The sequence below is a fragment of the Polistes canadensis genome, unplaced genomic scaffold (genome assembly GCF_001313835.1).
Source record: "Polistes canadensis isolate GaletaPanama2010 unplaced genomic scaffold, ASM131383v1 scaffold_27, whole genome shotgun sequence".
In the NCBI taxonomy this organism is placed as follows: Eukaryota; Metazoa; Arthropoda; class Insecta; order Hymenoptera; family Vespidae; genus Polistes; species Polistes canadensis.
This window is the reverse complement of record NW_014569574.1, coordinates 294,471-319,092: the sequence shown is the minus strand read 5'-3', so window position 1 is coordinate 319,092 and position 24,622 is coordinate 294,471. Positions and strand designations below refer to the sequence as shown.

The 24,622-nt window shown below is 28.8% G+C and overlaps 4 protein-coding genes across 5 annotated transcripts; 3 read left to right on the top strand and 1 right to left on the bottom strand.

The window, feature by feature from the left end:
* The first annotated feature begins 3,476 nt into the window (after window positions 1-3,476).
* LOC106783931 (zinc finger CCHC domain-containing protein 10-like) lies at window positions 3,477-4,573 on the top strand. The gene is made up of 3 exons (XM_014742950.1): window positions 3,477-3,660; window positions 3,796-3,945; window positions 4,043-4,573. Exons 1-3 carry the CDS (start codon window positions 3,626-3,628, stop codon window positions 4,266-4,268), a joined length of 411 nt encoding a protein of 136 aa, XP_014598436.1. The 5' UTR covers window positions 3,477-3,625; the 3' UTR covers window positions 4,269-4,573.
* A 357-nt stretch (window positions 4,574-4,930) lies between these two features.
* On the bottom strand, window positions 4,931-9,334 carry LOC106783930 (DNA replication licensing factor Mcm2). Its single transcript, XM_014742949.1, has 15 exons — window positions 9,229-9,334; window positions 8,872-9,047; window positions 8,626-8,789; window positions 8,414-8,496; window positions 8,147-8,329; window positions 7,825-8,036; window positions 7,541-7,733; window positions 7,266-7,469; window positions 6,944-7,175; window positions 6,597-6,847; window positions 6,350-6,514; window positions 5,961-6,266; window positions 5,663-5,845; window positions 5,371-5,526; window positions 4,931-5,263 (listed from the first exon to the last, which is right to left on the bottom strand). The coding sequence occupies exons 1-15, from the start codon at window positions 9,229-9,231 to the stop codon at window positions 5,135-5,137; spliced, it is 2,640 nt and encodes an 879-aa protein (XP_014598435.1). The 5' UTR covers window positions 9,232-9,334; the 3' UTR covers window positions 4,931-5,134.
* Window positions 9,335-9,893: 559 nt separating this feature from the next.
* LOC106783903 (MATH and LRR domain-containing protein PFE0570w-like) lies at window positions 9,894-21,754 on the top strand. 2 transcript variants are annotated; one of them, XM_014742892.1, is made up of 18 exons: window positions 9,908-10,177; window positions 10,886-11,032; window positions 11,162-11,281; window positions 11,385-11,465; window positions 11,541-11,676; window positions 11,796-12,263; window positions 12,373-12,639; window positions 12,710-12,924; window positions 13,011-17,078; window positions 17,145-17,286; window positions 17,349-17,540; window positions 17,656-18,042; window positions 18,136-18,453; window positions 18,574-18,733; window positions 18,899-19,370; window positions 19,439-20,138; window positions 20,223-20,625; window positions 20,766-21,754. In XM_014742892.1, exons 2-18 carry the CDS (start codon window positions 10,906-10,908, stop codon window positions 21,060-21,062), a joined length of 8,553 nt encoding a protein of 2,850 aa, XP_014598378.1. In that variant the 5' UTR covers window positions 9,908-10,177; window positions 10,886-10,905; the 3' UTR covers window positions 21,063-21,754. The 2 variants fall into 2 exon arrangements, with proteins under 2 accessions (XP_014598377.1, XP_014598378.1); XM_014742891.1 differs by having other exon boundaries at window positions 9,894-10,177; window positions 10,886-11,281.
* Window positions 21,755-22,976: 1,222 nt separating this feature from the next.
* LOC106783848 (KRAB-A domain-containing protein 2-like) lies at window positions 22,977-24,386 on the top strand. Its single transcript, XM_014742763.1, has one exon. It carries the CDS (start codon window positions 22,977-22,979, stop codon window positions 24,384-24,386), a length of 1,410 nt encoding a protein of 469 aa, XP_014598249.1.
* Window positions 24,387-24,622: the final 236 nt, after the last annotated feature.

Sequence of the window (24,622 nt, the reverse complement as noted above, 5' to 3'; positions counted from 1 at the left end):
AATTGTATACAAATGTTCTTATGAATATCCATATGTGCATTATATTGTTATTTACAGACAAATATATTGTTAGCTATTTGGCTGATGTTATCTAAATAAGATTACATTAATAATACCGTAATATTCTTATTTGTGTAGATTTAATTTTCATTCGGATATTTGTAGATTTAGCATCGCGCAAGAGTTAAATTTATGGGTTTTTTCAATTCACGCATTCAAAAGCTTTTATAATTAACATATTTATCGTATTTTGAATTAATGATGCTTAAAGTTCTGTCGATTGTAGCTATTTACATTTATGTAAGTATATAGATATTTAAAAAGTTTCAATAATTTTATATGTTACATATTGTCTTTGGAAATATATGCAAAGCATCGGACTCTTTCTTTATGGTTTACTATTTCATTTAAAAAGTAAATATATATGTAGAATAAACATATATTTATCTTTTATTTTAAAATAGAAAAATACAGAAATAGAATTTTGATTAAAGGTATTAAATTGATACATTTTAATTAGCATTTATTAATGCTTATTTCACTTTCCTTATTTCTGCTGAAATATATAATAATATCATTGTTACAGCAAATGGTTGTGATAATGACACGCTATTGAATTATTTTGGTAAATATTTTCCAAATTTTATATCACGTATTACAATAATAAATAAATCTAGCATATAGAGAATATAAAGAAATACAGAAAATTCGAATATAATTAAAAGAAAGAGTTTCTATGCTATTAATTATTAAATATGTATTATCATATTAATATTTAGAATCATATTTCGTTATAGAATTCGCGTACATCCGTGTATACATATATTAATGTTTGGTTAATAATATACTTTATGAATAATTTATTCACGTAATGCTAAACAAGTAATAAACAAGTTTATTCAATGAATGTTATTACAGTTCAATGCTGTTTTATAGATATATATGTATACTATAAATATTATTTTCTTTAATTATAATTTTTACAAGGCAATTTAAATTGCATTATTTGCTCTAATTGTTCAGTTAAAATTATCTAAAAAAAGATAATTTATCAAAGCACAAATATTTCTATAGATATAACATTGTTTTAATCGATTATTTAATTGAAAATTATTCAAATTTAATTGTAAAATTGTAAGGACCTGCATGTATTACTGATACAAGTGTAAATTGCCAATATTAATGCTACAATACAATTCGATGTGATAAACTGTTTAACAGTTTTAAAATAAATAAGTAAAGAAAAAAAAGAACCTGTGGATTAGAAGTGGCTAGTTTCAATACCGTTTGGAAATAGAAAATATTCTATTCTCAAATTGTGTTGGATGATGGTATGTGTCGAGCGCAATATTATGTGTATAATTTAAACAAATGTAATATTAATGTAATTCAATGTATATTATATAATCATATAGAATCCTGTATAAATATTTCTAAATATATAAATATACTATAAAAAGTAAATATCTTATTTTTGGCATACTTTTTATTATACAGAATGTATGTTAAATGCATTTCGCATATCAATAATTAATATTTTTTTAATTTAATTATCTATAAGAATTTTTATATAGGGCTAGATAAATATTTAAAAAGTATTATATTAAAAATTATGTAATTAAATTTTGAACTACTTTTTTTTCTTACTTTGCGTGTGAAGTAACGATTATATATAATTATTTTAAAATATATGAATATACAGTTTTAAGAATATTTCCAAAATTTAATACAAGGATGACAATACGTACATTAACATTTCTTCTCGTTTTCTTTAAGCTGTCGATTCTGTTCAAACTTTAATGACAAATTACTTTGTACTTTTACTGTAAATTTGCTTTTAAATTCTTCTTTCTCATCCTATAAGAAAAACAAATAAAATATAACGTTATAAAATTTATTCCAATAAGTCAATTTTGATTGGTATAACATTTGTAGATAATAGATTTGTATAGGAAAATTATAATTACTTTAATGAAATGTTTTACTGCGTTACTATTTACAACCATTGTTTTTGATACTGTGTTACTGTTTTTAATTAAAACAGATGAACACGGTTTGAATTGTTCAAGGAGTTCTTTTGCCGTAGTAAATGTCAATGCATTATCTTTCTTTCCATTAACTATCAAGTTGTTATTTTTGCGTTCTAAATCTGTGCATTAATTTTATAATTAGTTAATACTGTAATAAATTTTAGTGAAATTTTAATAAAATTAGTAGAGCTAAATTTCCATGTATTTACCATTAATTTTTAATTTTTTATTGTCACTTAAATTCCCAGCAGCAGATATCAACCTAAAAATAATTTAAAAAAAAAGGGTAAATGTCTTTAATATTAATAGAAAACAAATTCGATAATGCATCAAATCTGTATTTGATATGCAGGGTGAGCTGAAAAATATAGAACCTCAACAAAAAACCTTTTAAATTTATTCTATGCTAGGTTCAAAACTTTTCAACCTATCCAAGAAACTATCAAACTGTACCTAAGACAGTCCTTTATTTCTTCTGAAAACAATTTCAATCGTTCTACTCTTACAGATAAATTTTTTATTGTTGTCTCTTGTAAATTTTTATCGACAGTAATAACAAGTAATTCTTTAGTTAAAATAGAAATTTCTTTTGATAACTTTTGAATATCTTCATTGTACTGCATATCTATAAAATGAAAATTAAAAAGAAAATAGTATGAACAATTTAGAATAAAATTATTTCATTTATCTGTACTATTTGTAACTAGTAACCTGTATTATTATGGTATTCATTTTGAATACTTTTAATTTCGTTATTATATGGACAATCGTGAGGTTTAATTGAATTTGTAATATATGGATAATATTGAAAAACTTTGGAAAAATCATGATCGCGTGAAAAGTTCCATACTTGAGAACAAAACTGATCTCTTATAATCCATTTTTCTTGCTCGGTATTATTCTACAAAAGAAATATATCTTATATAGTATTCTAATAAATCTCAAAATATGAGAACACAATAAACATTTTGTTATATATGGATAGGATGACAAGTTTTGCAGCTGGCATAAAAACAATTTCATTTAAAAAATAAAACGTGTATTTTTTTATCGAGGCTCAAAACTTGTCAATTCATCCTTATATGTTGTATAAATACCAATTTTGTAATTACCAATTGAATATTAGCATTATTTAATTGCATTTCTTTTTGTCGACAATTTTCTTCGAACATATTTATTACATCTTTCATAATATTTGTTTCAATATTTAAAAAAATGACATTTTCCTTTTTATTTACTATTTCATTGGAACGAAACAATTTATTATTATTATTATAAGCATAAGAATCCATTTATTCATATCGTTATAAGTATGTATGTTTATTTTAAATGTGCATTACAAAATGAATTTGTAAAATGGCGCCAATCAATTAAACTACCGCCATCTACCAACTTAAAGATAAATAATTCATTTCCTTTTGTGTTTATCCCCACTTTTGTTTTTATTCCAAATATTTGTGAAATAACCTCTCGGAATTATTTTTATATGTGTAAATAAACTACTAGAGAAATTTATTTACACACGTATTGTATAAACAAGATTGTTACAAATATTAAATAATAATAATAATAATACTAGTAATCAAAAAGTAAAAATGAGCTCGAATAAAATAAAAGTGATCAAGAAAACGTTAGTACATTTTATATGCTTATATAAATATATATCTAAGTATTTATTTATAGGTTAATTTATTTTTCCATATATTTATATCAACATTTTATAATAATATCTTATATGGTTATTAACATTTTAATTGAATTTCAGTAATCTATCATCTCAAGGAATGCGATGTCAAAAGTGTTTGGAATACGGTCACTGGAGTTACGAGTGTAAAGGTAAACGAAAATATTTGCACAGGTCATCTCGTACTGTGCAACTTAAATTAGCTTTAAAAATGCAAGAGGATAATAAAATGTATGTATATCTTTAAATAATTATGTAATTATTATATTTTGTATGTATGCTATAAGAGTTATAGAGATAACATAGAATGTAAACCATTTATTTACAGAAATGAACAGAAAGAAGAAGTTAAGAAGTCTCATGGTCAGAAAAGAAAAAGAATGAGAAAAGAATCAAGTAGTTGCAGCGATTCAAGCTCTTCTAGTGCCGATAGTAGCAGTTCTAGTAGCAGTAGTGAAAGTAGTAGTAGCAGTTCTTCTTCGGACAGTGAGTCAGACTCGAATGATAGTGTTTCTAGTAGCAGTAGCAGTAGTAGCAGTAACTCTTCACACTGAAATATGTGATATATTTAAAAATCAGACTTATTATTATTATTTTCTCGACATACTACATGCTTATTTTTGTAAAATAGCTTTTTTTATTTTCTCTAAAAAGTATCATTTATATATATATGTTTTTCTATCTTAGTCGGTAAGACAAAACACTCGTGGAATATCCTAATATCTTTTATACATTACATATTTTACTACAAATTTATCTATTATTTGCTAATAGGATATTCTCTATTTTCTTTTTTTATTTAAATGTATCAAATGTGACTAACGAATAGGAAACAATTATATGTAATATAAATTTGAAATAATAATTCTTAATTACTTGTTCCCTAAATCTATTTTCGTAGAATCCTTATGACTGCCAGAGTTTTAAAAGATTAGAAAATTAAAGAAATATATATTTCCTTTCTTTATAAAGCAAGGTTTTTCGTTAGTAATACGCTTTCTATATTACTTCTCTAAAGTCTAATGTTCGCTCTACTTTTTAATATACTCCAACCTCATTCATTTATCATTCATTCCTTCGTTTATTTGGCGAATATTAGTACCAACATATAAATTATATTCTTTGCGATATAACATTTATGTAATTTAATTTTTTTTAGAGAAAAGTCATAGCAATACGCATAAGAGTATAGACCTTTTGAAACAGATATACAATATGTAATAAAATTAATGTAATTCGGTACATATTTCACTTACAATTACTCATTATTAAAATAATCGTATAAACAGTTACATGAATACATACAAAATGCTCATAAAATAAAAGTTTCTTTAATTAGTAAAAATGCCTTTGTGTGTGTGAAAAAAGAAACTTAAGAAATATTATTTAAAATATATAATGGAAATATTTAATGGATTCCTCAGTCATCAACATTTTCTGGAAGAGTTTGAATAATCACCTTTCTTCGAGAATCGTATACAAAATTATTAGTTTTGAAAATATCACTTTCATAAAATGGATGTAAATTATGTATGTCGATTTGTTTAGCCTGAAAAAGAAAATGAAATTAGTATCGTATCTAATTACCAGAAATATAAAAAAAAATTACTGTATATGGATACACAATATTTTTACAATCAATATAGTTTGTATTACCCTATCCAATAAATCTTTTTCGGATATTTCAAGAGTTGTAATTCGACTCCCATGTAAGGCTTTTTGGAATGCTAATGTATCCAACGTAATTTGACGAAGTATGTAATATAAAAGTTCACTGTGATCTTTTTTATATGATAAGTATTTTTGGAATGTCTGAAATAATAAAATGTTAACATCAAGTTTAAAAAGAAGCAGAAAGTAATTACGAGATTAAAAAGCAATTTATGTGTTTTCTACTAGGACTCTTCAAATATTGGTCAAATTAAAATTACATTTACAATTTACATACCTGACGCATACTTTTCATAACAGAGTATTTTTGTGTATCAACGAAACTGTCTAAAACCATTCTAATAGCAAGATTAATATCACTTTCTTGCACATGATCTCGTAAATGCATTTTTGCACTAGCTTCAGCCATACGAATAATACTTTCAATATGTCGTACCGTTATAGGTAAACTTCCTGTAGCCTGCAAGTCAATATGGTGTTGATGATTTAATTTAGTTAATTATTTACAGCATATAAATTTCTAAAAAGTACATTATATATCCCTGTACTTATACTGCAACACTATTTAAACTTACCAAACTTTCTTGTCTCAAACGGCTGTATAATTTAGCAACTTTATCTTGGTTAATATTAGTTAATTTAGGATGAACGTTTTGTTTAGCATAGACAATATACTTTTTAAGAAGATCTTGAGGAATAGATAGACTTTCAGTTGTCTCGGTTGGTTCTGGTGGTACTGCTTTTTCTGAATTAGTCGGATGATGTTTAACATGCGAGTTTACCACAAATTTAGCTAAATGTCTATCTTGCATAGGATCCACTTCATCTTTTACTATACATAGTATATCAAATCGGGAAATAATTGGCTCCGATAAATCCACCTATAATAATACAATGTTCTTAAATATAAACTCATATGACGTAATTTATAAACAGTTATTTTTAAATATAAGTAATTTTTTACATTTTCTGAAAAGGTCATACTGGCATCGTATCTTCCTCCAATTGGATTGGATGCAGCTATTACTGAACATCTAGCATGCAATGATGTAACGATTCCTGCTTTTGAAATAGAAATACTTTGCTGTTCCATAGCTTCGTGTATAGATGTTCTATCTGCGTCGTTCATCTACAAATATAATATTAAAAATCTAAATTAATAGAATCATATAATATAATAATTTCTACAATGGTTTATATGAATGTATTACCTTATCGAATTCATCAATTAGACAAATACCATGGTCTGCTAAAACCAAAGCACCAGCTTCTAACGTCCATTCTCGTGTAGTAGGTGATTTACGTACATACGCGGTTAAACCTACAGCAGAAGCTCCTTGACCTGTTGTAAAAATTGCTCTTGGAGCTATTTTTTCAATATATTTTAGAAATTGAGATTTGGCTGTTCCTGGATCACCACAGATCAAAACATTTATATCTCCTCTTACTTTGTGCTTATTACCTTTTTAAAATAAAAGAATATCTCAATTAATATAAACATGTCAAACAATTTTTTTCTTCTTTGTAATATGACAAAATTAATTTGTGATTTATTCACCAGGATTTTTGGCTTCTCCTCCAAAAATAGTTAACGCCAGTGCTCGTTTAATATATTCATGTCCATAGATAGAAGGAGCAATACTTGCAACAATTCGATCAGCGATACGATGATCTTTACTTAAAGCAAGAATACTAGCGATGTCTTCTTCGGTTAAAGATTCAACAATTTCTTTAGAATCCTTTACAAATAAGTAATTAGCCAATAATACTGTAGAAAAAACTGGAAATCCCTATTTAAGATAATCAATAATTACAACAGTTTAAAAGATATATAGTAGAACGATTATTTAATAATAAATGGTATTAAATGTATAATCAACCTGTTCTGTATTTAAAGAACCGTCATAATTGTTAGTATATATAGCTGTAAGATCTATCTCATCTCCTGGTTTACATCGATCACAAAGATCAGATAATAAAATACAATCTTTACTTCTTGGTATTCTGCCTGCAGGTACTCTACCTGGAGATTCTTGAATTGTTATTCTTTGATAATTTCTGTAGATTGTTTGTTCCATATTAATCTGAAAATGATTTATCAATATAAATATGTATGTTAGAAATGACCCATATCTTCAAAACAAAATATGCTTACCATAAAAGGACCCAAGCTTTGACATTCTGGACATGAACTCGGTTTCACTTCTGAGTTTTGTGATTGTACAAATGGGCCAAGAACGTATCCGCATTTAGAACAATCATATTTCACGACAGATAATTGCGGCAACACTCCTGTCGTAGCTGTTACAACACCAAGAGTTCGAACTAATTGGTTAAGATGTAGCTTCCTATATTTTCAAAATAAGTTAAATAATATTGAAAGAAATACAAACATAAAAGATATAAAATGTGAGAAAATCAAATTATCATAGCTTATACCTAAACGTACGTAATTCCTCTATTAATGGAAGTTCCGATATTCTAACATGAATTTCACTTGTAACTCTTTCGTAACTAGGGAAAATAGTTAATACCAAATCTTTAGCTACTTCATCAAATATTTGTAACATTTGAAACGGAGCTTCAGGCAAAAAATAAGCCAAAACATGTTCTTTACTTGCAAGAATAGGAAATTCCACGATAAAGCTAGACTATGATAAAAATTAAAAGATTAATCGACGAAATTAATTGTAAACCAAAATCAATAAATAAATCAATATACACAAAATTACTCATAAAACAAATGTTCTACTTCTACTACCTGATTACTTTCGCACATGTGACGAACACGTTCTCTATACATATATTGTCCTTTTGAATTTGTATGGGTACGCAAAAAACTTTTAAAACGATTGGAAATTTCTGTTCGTGGTCCTAACATCGTAACCCATTCCTTGATAGAATGGCCTTTTGTATCTTCTAAATTTTCAATAGATTCTATTATCTAAAATTAGGAAAAGAGAAATTTTTTAAATGATAATAAATAAAGAATTATATTTGTAAAAATAAATAATAAGTAGATTTGTACTTCTATATCATCAATTTCACCAGTGGCAGCCTTTTCAGCCATACGTCGCTTGTGAGTTTGAGTATCATCTTCATCGGTATCATCTATAATTTATTTAATACATTTATATTATAGTATACAAATGTAAGAATATAATAATCAAAGAATGCTTAAAACTAGAAGTGAAAATGAATATTTCTATAAATGATACAATACTATAGAAAGAATTTTACCATAAAGTAAATCTCTATCATCCCTTAGAATTCCAGCTGCACGATCTCTTCTTCGCATTTCTCGTTCAGCTGCTGCACGATCTCCTTGAGACAATTCAGAGTACTCATCATCGTCAAGCATTGCAGGATCATATCTATCAAGAGCTGGCATGGGACGATAATCACTGTACAATAAAATATTTGATTAATTAAAAAATGAATATTTTAATCCATAAATATATTATAATATTATATATAATGTTTTACGCCTCCATGTTATCTCCAAATAATTCTTCTCCTTCTTCTTCTTCTTGTTGGTTATTAATATCATTTTCTTCATCAAGTAATGCACTTTCATCTTCAAAAGGTTCATCTATTTCTGGTGCAGGAGATGTCATCATCTCTGTTTGCCTGTCCGATCTAACAGGTGAACTATTTTGACTCTATGATATAATAAAAGAAAATACAAGCAATTGGTAAAACTTATTTGACAAAAAATATTTTCAGATTAAATCATTTCCTTACAAGTATCTACACACACACACATTTAATTATATCAAATAAAATATTATATTTTAAATAATGAAATTTTTATTCATCAATTATTTTTTAATAATTACTTACCATGATGTATGATTAATAAAATCTAAGGAATGAAAACTCTCTATGAGAGTAACAATAACTTATATTTAACTTTGTATTTTAACGAAATATAAATTAACAAAGAAATATAATTATTTAATTATTATTTAATAAATAATGTGGTAAAAATATCGTAATTTATTTCAAATATTTAATTGTATTGTATAATAATAATTAAATATAAATGCACATGTATAACATATAAAATCACATTGAGCGTCAACACTAGGTGGCGTTAGATTCATATATTTCCCGCTAAATTTCCTCCATCTATCGATACTTCCCATTTCGAACATTATTCAAATTATAGAAGTTGACTAAAGCTCATTCAGTTGTGTTTCGAATCATATTAATTTTATTTAATAATTTGTTATTTAAGAAGATCAAATTAATAAAGCTTTTATATTTCTAAAATTAGGTTCCCTTGCTTAGAAAAAATAATAAAATACGATAAGTATTTATTTGAAAATATGTCTGAAACGTCATGTTAATACATTTGTGTGATATAATGGATGGTTAAATATATATATATGCACGTATTACTCATAAGTAAATTTATATATATATATATATTCTTTCTCTGTGTTTTGGTTAAGTTTAATAGTTTAAATAAAAGCTTATTATTAGACATTTCCACCAGAGGCGCTGTAAACAGTGAACCAAGTTAAATACAAGGGACATATCGGAACAGATCAAACCCTTTAACCTACTAACAGTTTCTACTCGTTTATAGTGTCGATTTCTCGTTTGAATAAAATGTCTGACGTTTTTCATTCGCAAAGGCTGTTGAACATTAACAAATAGTAGTGACAAACTTACTTATATTATATTAGAATTTTATCTATTACTATAGTTACACTTCCTAAACTATTTTAATAAATTTTGCAATAAAAAGATGTATTGCTCCATTACTTAAATATATTGTTGTAAGGTAAGAAACAATCATTTACGTTATTCAATATTATATATTTGACTTTAATGATATTAACATGTTTTTCCTATCTTGTAATATTATTTTTATAATTATATTATATTTGTACATTTTATTTGTTTAAGAAGCCAATTTTAATCGTACATATTTTTTGTAATCTGTTTATAGTTTGTTTGTATGAATATAATATGAATTTGTTTGTGCGATTTGGTAATACAATTTCTATAATTATCTGTGTAATAAGAAGAAAATTATCATTTTTATTTTGTACTTTGATAATTTAATTCAATTTCTGAAATAACGTATTGCTTTGTACCTTAATAATACAAGAAATATGTAAATTTAATGAATGAAATGCATAGTATTTCTTTTTTTTGTTTACTAGGTTTTGTAAATGTTTATTATGTAGAAGCTTTGATATTTTAAAATTAAACTTGCATTTTATTCTCATTAAATAAACCTAATACTAATAATAAAAACAAATAAATATACAATACAATATAATAATATTGTATATAGGATATTATTGTAATAAACATAATAAAAAACAAATTAATAAAAGTAATAACAAATTAAAATAATGTCAACGAGAAAATATACTTTTCAAGAATAAAACTAAAATTGTAATTTACATTTATAAACATTGTTTTCTATTTTACTTTATTTTATTACGCTTTTCATTTATATTCTTTAATTTTGTTTAAATAGCGCTTAAGAAAAAAGGCATAATGTCTGGAACTGAGGATGCTTATGCTCCAGAAGAGCCTACACCGGATATTTCGATGTCTTTACTAGACATACAGATGCCTGAAACACCCGAAAGTACTAAGGGCCAAGCAAGTGATGGAGATACATGTAGGTTAGAAAGTCCAAGAATGCTTAAACCCGTTCTTGGTAAAGTTCAAGCTAAAAAGAGATTATTGGCATTTGCGAATAAGTTTAATGTATTACCGAAAACTTCAATTAAATCTTCTGTACCTCAAGTTATCGGTGCAGACAATGAAGATACTGCTGGTGATACAAAATCTATGAAAACAGAGCATAATAGCCAACAATCATCGTACAATCGTTATTCCAGTGGTAGTAAATTAAGAAAGAAACCAGGTATAAAAACGAAATAGATTATTTTGTTCTTCCTTTTATTTTTTATTTGTATTTTTAACTAGTATTAGATAGAATTATGTGTTATTAATTTCTTCTTATCTAGAAGAAAAAGTTCTGGCAATAGAAGAAATTAGAAGAGAAGAGTCTAAAAGTAAATTATTACTTGCAGAAGCTATGGCTGCAGGTAATTGTACTTTACATATAATAAGTAATTACAAATTTTGAATATGCTAGACAATTTCGATTTACTTTTGTATAGCAAGTTTGGAAGAAGAGAATTTTACTAGAAATAATTCATCTATGTGGGGAACATCGAGAAATTCTAAAGGAAGATCTAGACAAAAGGACGCAATTTCCTCTCAAAGGGGTTCAAATAGATCTGTATTAGACCGCAAGTATGTGAAATAAATATTGATTTATTTTCTTAGTTTTATTTTTCTAACGTATTACGCAATTAAATTAAAACATAAGAAAATCAAAATGTAATATATAAAATATACCAAATATTTTAAAGGAGAAAACATAGCAGAGAAGGAAAAGAAAGAAGTGGAAATAAACTTGTGAGAGAACAGCATGGGAGTAGAGAAAGATATAATTATAAATCATCTCTCCAGAATAGGGAACAACATAGAAAGGATAGAGAAAGAAAAGATAAATATAAGCGAACCGAGGCCAAGGTAGAATTGAATCGTGATAAAAAAAATGATGGAAGAGATAAAAAGGAAAGTCACAAAGACAAGAAAGAAGAAATAAGAGGAAAGAAGGATGAATCGAAAGACAGAAAGGATAAACCAAATGACATGCGAGAAAGTAATGCAGATGTTAAAGGTAAAAAAGAGAAAAATAAATTCAAAGACAAAGAGAAAGAAAAAGAATTAAAAAAGTGCGAATCGTGGGCAGAAATAAAAAAATCTGGTGTAACTATGAACGAATACATTCAATTTAGAAAACAAGAAATGTCAGAACGATCTATTAAAAGCAGGTTCGTATTTTGTTATTTTATATTTTTTAAGATTTCATTTATTTTGAAGTTTTATTAGAATTAAAAGAGAAAATAAGTAGAATGTAATATAACAGCAATTATACTGCAGGGCAGTGCAAGATTATACTCGTAACTTGGATCAAATGTTGATGTTGAATAACTATCGTATAAAACGTACTGCCTTAATTGCTGAAGGACTAGATGGACTTAAAGGATTTCCCCCGGAATCTATTAGATTAACAAAACGTGGACGGCAATTACTTTATTGTGAAAATCCTCGTGTGTCTCTTTTGTTAAATCGGCAACAGTTATTTCAGGCTGTTACATTGGATCGCAGGGAAAAGCTACGAAAAATATGTGATGCAACGTCTATTCAGTATGAATAATTTTTTTCTTCTATTTTATTCTGTTTATTTCTTTATTTAATTAGACAATGATTGTTGTAGAGTCAATACGGAAGATAACGAAAAACCGCTGTGTTCTCGTAATTGGTATAAAAAACTAAACATAATTGAGTCTAATGATGATACAAAATGGCAATTATCCGTGGATGTACAATCGTCAAAATCAAAATGGGACAGCGAAGATGAAATTCCACAAGAAAATAATGAAATAGAAAATGAGGATAAAAAAGTGGAAACGGAAAATATTATCGAACAAGGTAAGATTATTAATATATTATTTACAATATATAAACAAGTACGTAAATAAATTACTTTTTATAAGTAAATAAAATTAAATTTTTAGAAGAGAAAGAGGTGTCAACCTCAATCATTAATCCTTCCGGTGAAAATAGCAGGAATGTAGAAAATACAGATGATCAGAATAATTCTGAAGTTGTTGAAAAATCTGAAATTCTAGATAAAGAATCTGCATCTCCTATCTTATTATCTACAGGAAATGAAAAATTAGCTTCGGAGTATGAGCAATTCATGAAAATGGTTTGTACAGATATTCCTTTACCAGATACAGTAAGTACAGTACAAAAATTTACTTCGGAGAAATGTCTGCTTAAATCTGTATCTCCATCGAATTATCATGAATTTAATATAGAACTTACATCATTGGAATATAAGCATAACACTTTTCCTACGACTAAAGATATGGCATGCGATAATCAAAATAATATTACTAATGAAATATTAACGGAAAAACAATTGCAAGAAAAAGAATGTTTAGAGAACTCTTGTGTAGCGTTTCAACATTCAGAACATTCCACTTTGTCGGTAAATTCACAAGCTCCTGTGCAAGAGGACGAAAGAATTTTTGAAAATACAACTATTCGTGAGGAAGAGGAAATAAACGAATCGCAATCTATATCTAACGATTGGAATAAAGCTAGGGTCAAAGTAGAAAAATTAAGTGATGAAAATTCCGAACCAAAAAGAAGAAAGAAAAAGAAAAAGCGGTTACTAAAGGAGACATTTAGTAGTAGCGATTCAACTAGTAGTAGTAGCTCCTCAGATTCAGAAGATAAAAAAACTAAAAGACATAGAAGCAGAAAATTATCTCAGGATTCGAGTTCATCTGATTCTGATAGTAGTGAAAGTAGTAGTACAAGCAGTAGCAGCGATTCTTTCAGTTCCGATAATAAAAGAAAAAAGAAAAAGAGGAAGAAAAAAAAACTTGGTAAAAGAAAAAAGAAAGCAAAAAGAATAGTCAGAATAAAGAAAAAACGTAGAAGAAAAGCGAGTTCTCCATCGAGTAGCAGTGATTCCGATGAAAGAAGAAAAAGAAAAAAAATGATAAAGAAGAAATTAAAAAGTAGAAAAGTATTGAGCGAGAAAAATCTTGATAATAGAGAATTCATGAATGAGGTTTCAGATTCGACTATGAAGCATACGATACAAAATAAATTAGTAAATATACAATCTGTATCAAAACAAATTAAAAAAGAAATGAATGTAAAAATGATCCAAGGAGAAAAATCTAATTTGTGGGAAAATAAAAACAAATCTGTAATATCCAATAAAGATAGTCAGAATAAAAGTGCGGATAAATTTTTAGAGGCATGGGAAGTAAATTCGGTTATTATATCCGAACAACTTGAAAGTCAAATATCCGAAATAAATCGTGATGTAAATATGTTGAAAGATGACGAGCAAAATAAATTTAAAAAAATGGACAGAGGTGACCAAAGTATTACAGCAATAGATAAAATAAACGAGAAGCGATCTGATGAAAATTTTGCCGAAGGGAAACAAAAGATAGAAAATGATTTGGACGAAAAAAGAAAAAGGAAAAAAGATAAGGATAAGAAAAGTAATACCGAATTTCTTGCTGGTTGGGAGAAAAGAGCAACTGAACGCATAGCTCAGCAAATAATACAGGATGATATTAAGTTATCGAAGAAGCTGGAGAAACACAAAAAAGAAAAATGGAGAGAAACCGAATTTGATACTTTAAATGTACTATCGTTAACACAACTTGAAAAAGAAGTAAATAAAAGTCAACTATTAGCTGACGAATGGGAAGTAGACAGTTTAGAAGCTATTGCAGATTTAACAGTTAATAAAAAAAGAATTTCTCATGGTTCGAAAAAATTGGAAAAAGAAGTGAAATATGATAGAAGAACAGACACATATATTGCCGTTGAAAAAGAAAGTGCAAGAGAAAGTCGTAAACGAATAGAGAAATGCACTATAAGAATCTGGGAAGATGAGGAGGAAGAAGGTGAGAGAGAAGCTATGATGCTTATTCAAGAGAAAAATAAAAGGAAGAGAGATGATTGGGATATTGAAGAAGAATCATTTATGCGTACTAATGAAAAATGCAAGGATAATATTGATACAAATAGCGTAGCCAGTGCTACTAGTGCTGCCACAAGTATTGTTAGTGATATTATTGATATTACCAGTAACATTCAATCTGATTTATCTATTAACTATGTTAAAAATAATAAGGATAGAAATAGCGATGAAATGCTTGATAATTTAAAAGAAAATGAATTTAATATGAATAAAAAAGTGAAAAAGAGTCGTTGGGATATAGGATCTCAATCTGATGAAAAGATGGAGCTCAAAGCTTCTGTTATGTGGGAAGAGGAATGCGTTGAATGGTCGAATCAAACTAAACCTGAACATACAAGTAGTAGAACATCTTTGGATGTACCCGAAAAAATTGCATTAAAAGATAAGGTAAAGGATGATATTTGCCATGTTGTAAATGAACCGTTAAGTGTTGAGACATTTGATTCTAAATACCCTGAAAATCCTATGAATTTCGTTAAAAGAAAACGATCTTGTTCTTTGAAATTAGAAGATAAGGAATTATTAGAACAATCATGGAGCGAAAATGAAAATATTGATACAATTATAGAAAAGGCATCAATTATGAATAAAAAGAATCCATCTACAGAACGATTAAAATCTATCCTAGATATTGATACCAAATTAGGTCAAAGAAATATAGAATTATATAGTCCAAGTTCTCCAGCACCATCACAGAAGTCTGAAGATATCGAAACTTTTTCTTGTGGCAGTAATTCAACTTCTTTGAGCAAGAATAGATCGCATGAAAATAAAAATAAAGAATTATCTCAAATAGAAGATAATTCGATATCTTCTTCCACTATACCATTACAATTAAAAAAGTTCCATGAAAATATATACATAGGTTCTAAAACATCATCAACTAAACATAATCTTCAAAATATAGATGTTCATTCAAAAACAGAAAAATGTAATCCTGTTGTTTCTGAAAATTCGGAAAAGTTACTCAATATCGTCAATGATTTATGTTCCGATGGACATTCATCTAAATCTTTACGAATGGATATGTTTACTGGGTATGAAACAGATGTATCTTATAATAATGAAAATGTTCAGAATGTTGATATGATAACAGAAATTAATACAAAAAATGATGAGACAAATGAGGAAAAAGCAACTTTTAAACTTATACCAAAACAATTTTTAATTCGACGCTCCAATGAGCACGATAAATCAAAAACGACTGAAGTGCCCTTACTTGATTCTGCGCAACAAGTTGCAGCCCTTTTAACAATTCAGAAAAAACTTTTACAGTCGCGTATATTGAGCAGCAACAAGGAAGATACAGAATTTTCTACTACAGCATCTACATCTATGGCAAATACAAATAAAATTCTTGATGCTACTATAACAAGTACCGACGAATGTTCTTCTGCAGATCTTGCTATTACTGCCACTAATATCCAATTGGGATCAAAAGAAGAAATATTACAGAACTCGCAGCTTCAAAGTACTCATTCTAAATTTAAATCATCCAACATATATTCCGATCAAAATGATGAATATAAAAATCAGAATAAGAAAAAAGATGATAATACTAAGACCACTAAGCTTACTATGATTGAAGATAATACTGATATGGATATAATGCAAAGTACAAAATCTTCAAATAGAGAACTAAAGAAAAAGAGACCATCTAAGCAGGAAGATGATAAACGATACAACAATGATCGTAGTAAGGACAAAAGGAATAGAAAAATAAATGAATTAATAAAAGACAGAATTGAAAAGAGAGATTATAAAGGTTCTAAAAATGTAGAATACAATGAAAACAGAAGAAAAATGAGTCCGATGAGAAACAAGAGAAAGCATATTGATAGTCCGTGTACTTCTTGGGAATGCGAAGGTAGTGGAAGTGGCAGCCATAGTCGTAGCTGGAGCCGAAGTCGAAGTAAAAGTCCTAGAAGACGGGATGAAAATGTTTTATATATTCGAGACAGGGATAGAAAATTAAATAGATCTAATAGAACAAGAAATATGGACGGTCGAAAAGATAGATTTGGACGAAGCCCAGATAGATCATTTAATACCAGCTACAACAAACGTAAGTATTAATTCTGTATAGCATTCATTAGATTATACAAATACTTTAAAAAATATATATTTATAGCAAATAAAAACAATCGTGACGAATGGAGTAAAAGAAGATATGATAGTATGGATAAGAATCGAGAGAAGGAAATGAAACCGTATGATCCAATTGAAATGTTAAGGGAAAGAAATATGGAACTTAATAAAAATTCTGAAAATAGGTATTGTATTTTAATATCTATATGCATATAATTCGATTTTAACACGCATTCAAATCTTTTAGAATACAAATCGAAGAGGAGACAGATCAAGCATTTTGGCAATTTGAAATGGATAATGCTTTACGAGATGGAGAATCTTTAGATTCATTTAGTAATCAACAGGATATAAACTTAGATTATAATAATAGGCCTTACTATAGGGACGAAAGTTTGGACAGGGAAATTATGGAAGGTCCTATTACTTCTCGGCGAAGGTAATTTTTCTCTTTCCCTTTCTTGACATAATATTATAATAATAATAATAATGAAATATTTAATGTAAGTTTATAAGTGAAAAACATATGTATGCTTTCATTGTATTAATTTTAGCAAACAACAAAGACAGAACATAAGACGAGATATGCAGTGGGGAAAAGTAGGTGATACTACTGATTTAGAAAAATATACGCATTCTATAAGAACAGAAAAACTTCAAAAAAGATCAATACTATCCACCTGTTTAAGACATTCGCCATCACGATTATCTGTGGATAGATTTAGATGCCTGTCAAGATCGCGATCAAGAACGTGGTCTCGATCAAGGTCAAGGTCGAGATCAAGATCAAAATCACGGTCACCATCGAGATCGTGCTTACGATTAAGGCCAAAATTGCAGTCAAGATCTAGATCAAGGTCTAGATCGACATCAAGAACTAGATCGAGAAAACGAAGTCCTGAATATGAATCAAGATTACCTGAAACACATCGTCTTTCTCGGTATATGTTTATTTTATGAGTTGTTATTTTCTTTACACGATAAGATTGTCATGAATTTATTATGTATAATATTATAAATTTTTATATAATTAGGTCACCTTCTTTATTAAGGGATCAAATCAATGGAAATTTAAGAGATAGTAGGAAAAATTGTGAAGAAACCGGTAGACGCATAGAGACAATTGTGCAGTCAACATCCGGTGTGACAAGGGTAACAGCAGATTCTACTGTTATGGATACAGAGATGCAGATTTCTGGCGGTATTGATAATGTATCTTCAAACTTTCAATATCCTGGTGCGAGCGAGTCTAGTAATGATTATTATTACACGGAGAATAACTTAACTTACCCTCCTTGCATAAACGATACTACTGTTGCAAATTCTCCAAAGCGTTTGTCACTCGACGACAGGTAATGATTATAATAACACGAACCTTTTTATTTACCAATTTTAATTTTCCACAAGTTACATGTTTTAATAGTTGTCTATACATGATTTATATTAATCGGTAATTATTTATTTAACTGCAGATTGGAATTAGAATTAGGAATTAAAAAGCAACACGAGCAAGAAACAAATATACTCTCTGATTATTCCAATAATTTTAATGCAAATACCATTGTATATCCATCTCCTCCACCACAACAGCAACAACAATTGTACCGCCGTCAACCTACTACAGTATTGCAGGTAAATATATAAATGTTGAAAAGAAAATATATATAAATATATTAAATATATTTATATATTTGATTAAACAATTGGTAGTAGATTAATGAATTTAATTTGATAGAAAAGGTTAATCTATTGAACTACGAAGTATTACAATAATTATAATTGTTTTTCTTGATATAGGTGGGTAATGTTTTACAAGTGGTACCTGCAGATTATAATGGAATATCTCCAACACGTACAGAAGTACCTGCAATTACAACTCCTCCAATCGTACACGGATCCAGTCAAGTTGTACGCGTTGGTAATGTCCTTCAAGTAGTACCAACGTCCTTAGACTGGAGCAGTAGTACACAGTCAACTGTAGATCAACCAGGAACAACTTCGTATTCTACTGAACCTGCACCTTCTCCTGTTTCAGTCCCAATTTCTGTTCCTGTACCTGCTCCTGTTCCTATGCCAGTACCCACTATTCCCACTATTCCCACTATTCCCACTATTCCTACTATTCCCACTATTCCTTCTGTGGTATCAACACCAACACAAAGTTCGACCTTATCCCCAGTGCCTTTAGCTCTATCAGTTCCTGTACCTGCACCTGTACCAATACCAATTTCTGGGACAACATATGCAAGACCAGAAATTACAGTACCGAGTAAGTTAAATTTATTTGTTTCATTATTTAAACGAATATAAAATAAAATTATACTATATTAATTGTAGAAGTGTCGGTACAACAACCAGTATATAATTATGAAGCAATACTTGAAGCTCGTCGAAAAGAAAGAGAAGAACGTAAGAGATTGCGCGAAATACGAAGAAAAGAAAAGGAACGCAAACGAATAGAAAAAATTAATCGAAGAGCACTTAGACTTCTTGAAAAGAAAACAATAGGTACACCACAATCGGATAATACAACATTATTAGATCATCGGAAGATACCCCCGTCTATAGATCGATCGGTTATAAAAGCTCTTCATGAAGTAGATGAGGAAGCCACCTTAGATGACCAGTTAGGAAAGGAACCAGACAATTCAATTCCATTAGTATCGTCTGTAGTAGTAGAAGAAGAAGAAGAAGATGTTGCAGGAGATGACGATGAAGATGACGAGGAAGAGGAGGAAGCGGAAGCGGAAGCAGAAGCAGAAGCGGAAGCAGAAGCGGAAGCAGAAGTGGAAGCAGAAGTAGAAGCAGAAGGAGAAGATGAAGATGATGATTATGAAGAACCGGAAGATGATGAAGAAGAAGAAGAACTAAATGATCAAAAGTCAATATTCAAAATAGAAAATCGAAAGGAAGATAATAAAGAGACGGAAGTACCAATCAATGACGTTAATACAAATCAAGCAGAATCTAAACCCAAAGATTGGCCTCTTTTACCTATAGCACCTTTAAAAGGAATACTTATATCACCTGGCTTTAGGTATGCAAAGTTTTTTTATATAAAAATACTTATCTATATTTATTATATATTAATGAAATATATATATATATATTTTAATTGTAGAAAAGATACATTTTCTAATGGGAACATAGATAATCTTTCTATATTAGATGAGGATAATGAAGATAGTATAGATAAAGAGGAAGTGGATATAGAAAAAACAAGTGATGTTAACAAAAGCGATAATACCATTGAGAATAAAATTAATGCAACAAAGCATAGAATGAAGTTAAAGTTAAAATTATCGCAGAAGAAAAGAAGAACAAAGAAATCTGTTCAATTTGCGGACGGTGTTAAACCTGGCGAAGGAACTAGTCCTAGCGGTGGAGAAGGAGATATGCCATCTCCGCCTCCCCCTTCAAGTATGATATCCCAGGACAATTCTTGCGACTTAAAGAGATCCATTTCTAAAAGAATGAAGAAAGACAAAAGAGCGAGACATCCCAAAACAAAGAAAAAAGTTAAAGTATGTTAACAAAATTAAGAGTATAACTTTTTATACATTTTATAATGGATATCACTTTTATCTTATCTTCTAATTAGATTAAAATTTGTGTTAAATAATTTGTTGTAAAAATATGTATTATGTATACATTAATATTTTAGGTAAAAATAATTAAATTGAAGAAGCCACGCGTCACTCCTTTGTCTGCTATGATGATAGAAGATTCCGATGAATTGGATGATCTTCCACCACCGCCACCGCCACCAGGTTCTCCACCGCCTCCAAATTTATGGCCCAGTTATCTATCAGCCTATAGTGGTACAGTTAGAGCTACTGAAACACCATCAATCGTTCCAACGCCAACTCCAGTACAAGCTCCACCACCACCAACTCCATTACCACTTCTAGTTCCTCCACCGCCATTAAATTACACGATACAACCTTGTACTAAGGCATAAGGATTCAATCACAATATGTCTACTTTTTTATTGAAACTTCGATTTTATCTTATTGTACAATTCTTTTATATAGTAATCATGAAATAGCCAATTTATACCAGTTCATCTTTGTGGGAAAATACAATCCTAGAATATTTGGTATGAAGAGGAGTAATGAAGCATACTCTCAAATACTATTTCCTGTGATGGGAAGTGAGAAAATTATTTGAGATAATGCAATTTATTGCTTTTGTAAATAGCTGGTCGATTGCAATAACTAGGGTGATATAGTATTCTAAAGAAAAAAAAAAAAAGAAAAAAAAGAAACTTACGTTAATCCTTGTTCCAACATAAACTACATCCTGTTTTTTCATGATTAATTGCATTGGTATATTTTTGATAGCAAACGAAAAAAAGAATACATAAATAAATGTTTAAAATATTAGAAACACATCGCGCTAATATATTACGAATAAATGTATGTGTATATTTTATTTTTGTAGTTTTGTCAGCACAATGCTCGTTTTTGAAAAATTGTGAATAATTTTTAGTTAGCCCTTCGACAAAGTTTTTTCTTGCTTTGTAATTTTTATGCAAAAAAGTAATGATGAGACTTGTGTATATATATATATTATATGCGTACATATATGTGTACGGTTGATAGAAATAATTCTAACTAAAAACTAATCATTTAAATAAAGGAACAAGGTAAATTTCGACTCTGTTATTTAACCATAACGTTGTAAACATTCAGTAATCATTGAAAGTATAAAATAATTATGTTTTACCGAATTTTATTTATTACGATATTAGACTTTGGAAAGTAAACACGAATGATCATGTGATATACTATTCGATCAATATATATGCATTAATTTATAAGAACAAAAATAGTGTTGTTGTAATACAAAATTAACACAATAAGTAATTAATTTTTTATTAAATTGATGATCACACATACATTTTAAGCATCATTTTATACATTTTTAGTTCTTTTATGTTCTCAATATTAATTACGTATCATTCTCTCTCTCTCTCTCTCCCTATATATATATATATATATATAAAGTAGTATAGATACTATTTACAAACCATTTGAATTTGCTACGTGACTTGTCGGTAATAGAGATCGCATAAAAACAATAGAAGGTAATTGAGTTGTAATTAAGAAGAGTGACACGTGTATGAAAATAAATGTAAAAATCGAGAAAGAAAGATTTATTGATTGTAATTGTTAGTATTAAAAGAAAGATAGGGAAGAATAGGCTTAAATGTCGTTTCTCTATTTATAGGTAAGAGAATTATAAATATATATATATATATAATGTAAATAATGTAAAGAAACTGTAATTATTGTTTAATAAATAAAAAACTATTTATAGTGAAACCCAATTCAGTTTATTCACCCATAAAGTTTTTATAAAGGATACAAAGACATTATATACATATGTTACCGGTAAAGTAGGAAATCCGACATTCTTCACAATGCCTAAACTAGCTGGAAATGTATTCATATTTTTCACATTTCCTATGCATTCTGTAGAATGACAAATAAGAAACTGGCAAAGTAAGAAATACATCTACGATTCGTTTCGAATGATTTTCAATAAAATGCAGGTATGAAACAATTTGTTCTAACCGTGCTTATTTTCTGCTATGATAAGGAACAAAAGATACAGATTTTCCATGGTAACCTCTATGAATATCGGTCTAAATGTAATAATCTTCTTCTACTACGATAAGTAACAGTGGATCCTACATAATAACATACCGGCATTGAGTAAGTTTTAATTTATAGAAGTCGTGCACTTTTATAAATTAAAGTAGAAGAAGTATGGCGGTATGTAAAGTCTTAAAAACCTGCGCACAAAACTCGCGTAGCAAAGTGTTCAATTTGTTAAAAAAAAAATTAATTTTTTACTGTGCTCCATAAAAATGGAGAAGCAAACTGTAGTGTCGGAGAAGAAATCATGTTTAGTAGACATGAAACGACGATTCGACGATGAACTCTCCAAAATTCGGGTTAATGCTGCAAGAAACAGTTTTTTCTTAACCGAAACTACTTACCAGAAGTTAATAAATGATGTACAGAAAGCTAAAGTAGCTACTAAGAAAGAACCAAGGGACTATAAGTTGCTGAATCGTTATGATGTGATAACCGTAGAAACAAAAAATAAACTTATTTATCCTATTAAAGAAGGTTTCAGTACTATACAGTATTACGTCACGGATTCAGAGTTATTTCACGTACTTCATGAAGCTCATTTGGCTATTGGACATGGAGGACGTGATAGAATGATGAAAGAACTTTCAACCAAATACAAAAACGTTACACGTCACGATGTTGAACTGTACATCCACCTTTGTGAACCTTGCCAGAAAAAACAGAAAGGTATTAAAAGAGGCATTGTTGTGAAATCTCCTCTGATTTGTTCCGAGTTTAATTCCCGTTGTCAGGTAGATCTTATTGACTTTCAGTCTCAGCCAGATAGAGAATACAAATTTATTATGGTGTACCAAGATCATCTCACAAAATTTGTGATTCTTAAGTCTCTAACGTCAACAAAAGTTGAAGAAGTAGCCAATAACCTAGTGGACATATTCTTGTTGCTTGGAGCGCCATCAATATTACAGTCTGACAATGGTAGAGAATTTACCAATAATGTGGTAATCAGCTTGAAGGAGTTTTGGCCAGCATTGAAGATCGTCCATGGCGAGCCTTGCCATTCACTAAGCCAGGGTAATGTCAAAAAAGCTAATCAAGATATCATAAATATGCTCTGTACTTGGATGCAGGACAACAAATCTGGCCAATGGAGTGAAGGACTGCGTTTCGTTCAATTTATGAAAAATAGAGCTTATCATTTTGGGATCAAAAAAACACCATACGAAGCTCTTTTTGGCTGTAAATCAAAAATGGGGCTTACAACGTCTTCTCTACCAGAAGATGTTTTAAAAGGCATAAATACAGAGGAACAGTTAGAAAAAGTAATAGAAAGCATCCAAACAATGGAAAAAGGTGAAACTAATCAGATTATACAAAAAAAAGAGACTATTTTAGAAAACATGGAAGAGATTAATGTCGATAACCAACATGATGAAGTCATGATTACCGAAGAGATTTCCGTTTCTGATACCTGTTATATGTGTTTAAAGGAAACGAATGATGTACTTGCATGCAAAAAGTGTCGTCAAAAAATTCATACCTTTTGTGGTCATGCTAGTAAAGATAATGAAAAGGATACTTTGTGCCCCCTTTGTTTCACAATTGAAAATGCTAATGAAGATAAAATAGATTCTAAAATCAAAGTGGAAGTAGAAGCAAAAAAAATGAAAATGAATTAAGAAAAACAATTTCCTACTGTTTCTTTGGGAATTACTGTGCGAGTTCCTATTCCTGACGTTAACAAGGGGCGAGATGATTCGCGCAATATATTGGTAGATGTAATGAGTGTGACAGATTTATATCGACTTGGAACTTTTCAAGGAATTTTAAACTAAGTAGATGCGAGATCATAATTCACTTTATGCCCTAAGAACTTGTTTAAAATTGAAGATATTCCTAATCATAAAATTCCCTT

What these genes read in the sequence shown, in the direction of transcription:
- LOC106783903 (XM_014742891.1), top strand. Translation starts at nt 10,906, where the DNA reads ATGTCTGGAACTGAGGATGCTTATGCTCCAGAAGAGCCTACACCGGAT. An exon ending in AATAAAAATTCTGAAAATAG is followed by an intron (nt 17,287 to 17,348) that starts GTATTGTATTTT and finishes CAAATCTTTTAG; the next exon opens with AATACAAATCGAAGAGGAGA. An exon ending in CCTATTACTTCTCGGCGAAG is followed by an intron (nt 17,541 to 17,655) that starts GTAATTTTTCTC and finishes TATTAATTTTAG; the next exon opens with CAAACAACAAAGACAGAACA.
- LOC106783848 (XM_014742763.1), top strand. Translation starts at nt 22,977, where the DNA reads ATGGAGAAGCAAACTGTAGTGTCGGAGAAGAAATCATGTTTAGTAGAC.
- LOC106783931 (XM_014742950.1), top strand. Translation starts at nt 3,626, where the DNA reads ATGAGCTCGAATAAAATAAAAGTGATCAAGAAAAC. An exon ending in ATAAAAGTGATCAAGAAAAC is followed by an intron (nt 3,661 to 3,795) that starts GTTAGTACATTT and finishes ATTGAATTTCAG; the next exon opens with TAATCTATCATCTCAAGGAA. An exon ending in ATGCAAGAGGATAATAAAAT is followed by an intron (nt 3,946 to 4,042) that starts GTATGTATATCT and finishes ATTTATTTACAG; the next exon opens with AAATGAACAGAAAGAAGAAG.
- LOC106783930 (XM_014742949.1), bottom strand. An exon ending in AGGAGAAGCCAAAAATCCTG is followed by an intron (nt 6,848 to 6,943) that starts GTGAATAAATCA and finishes TATTTTAAAAAG; the next exon opens with GTAATAAGCACAAAGTAAGA. An exon ending in GTTTGAGACAAGAAAGTTTG is followed by an intron (nt 5,846 to 5,960) that starts GTAAGTTTAAAT and finishes ATTGACTTGCAG; the next exon opens with GCTACAGGAAGTTTACCTAT.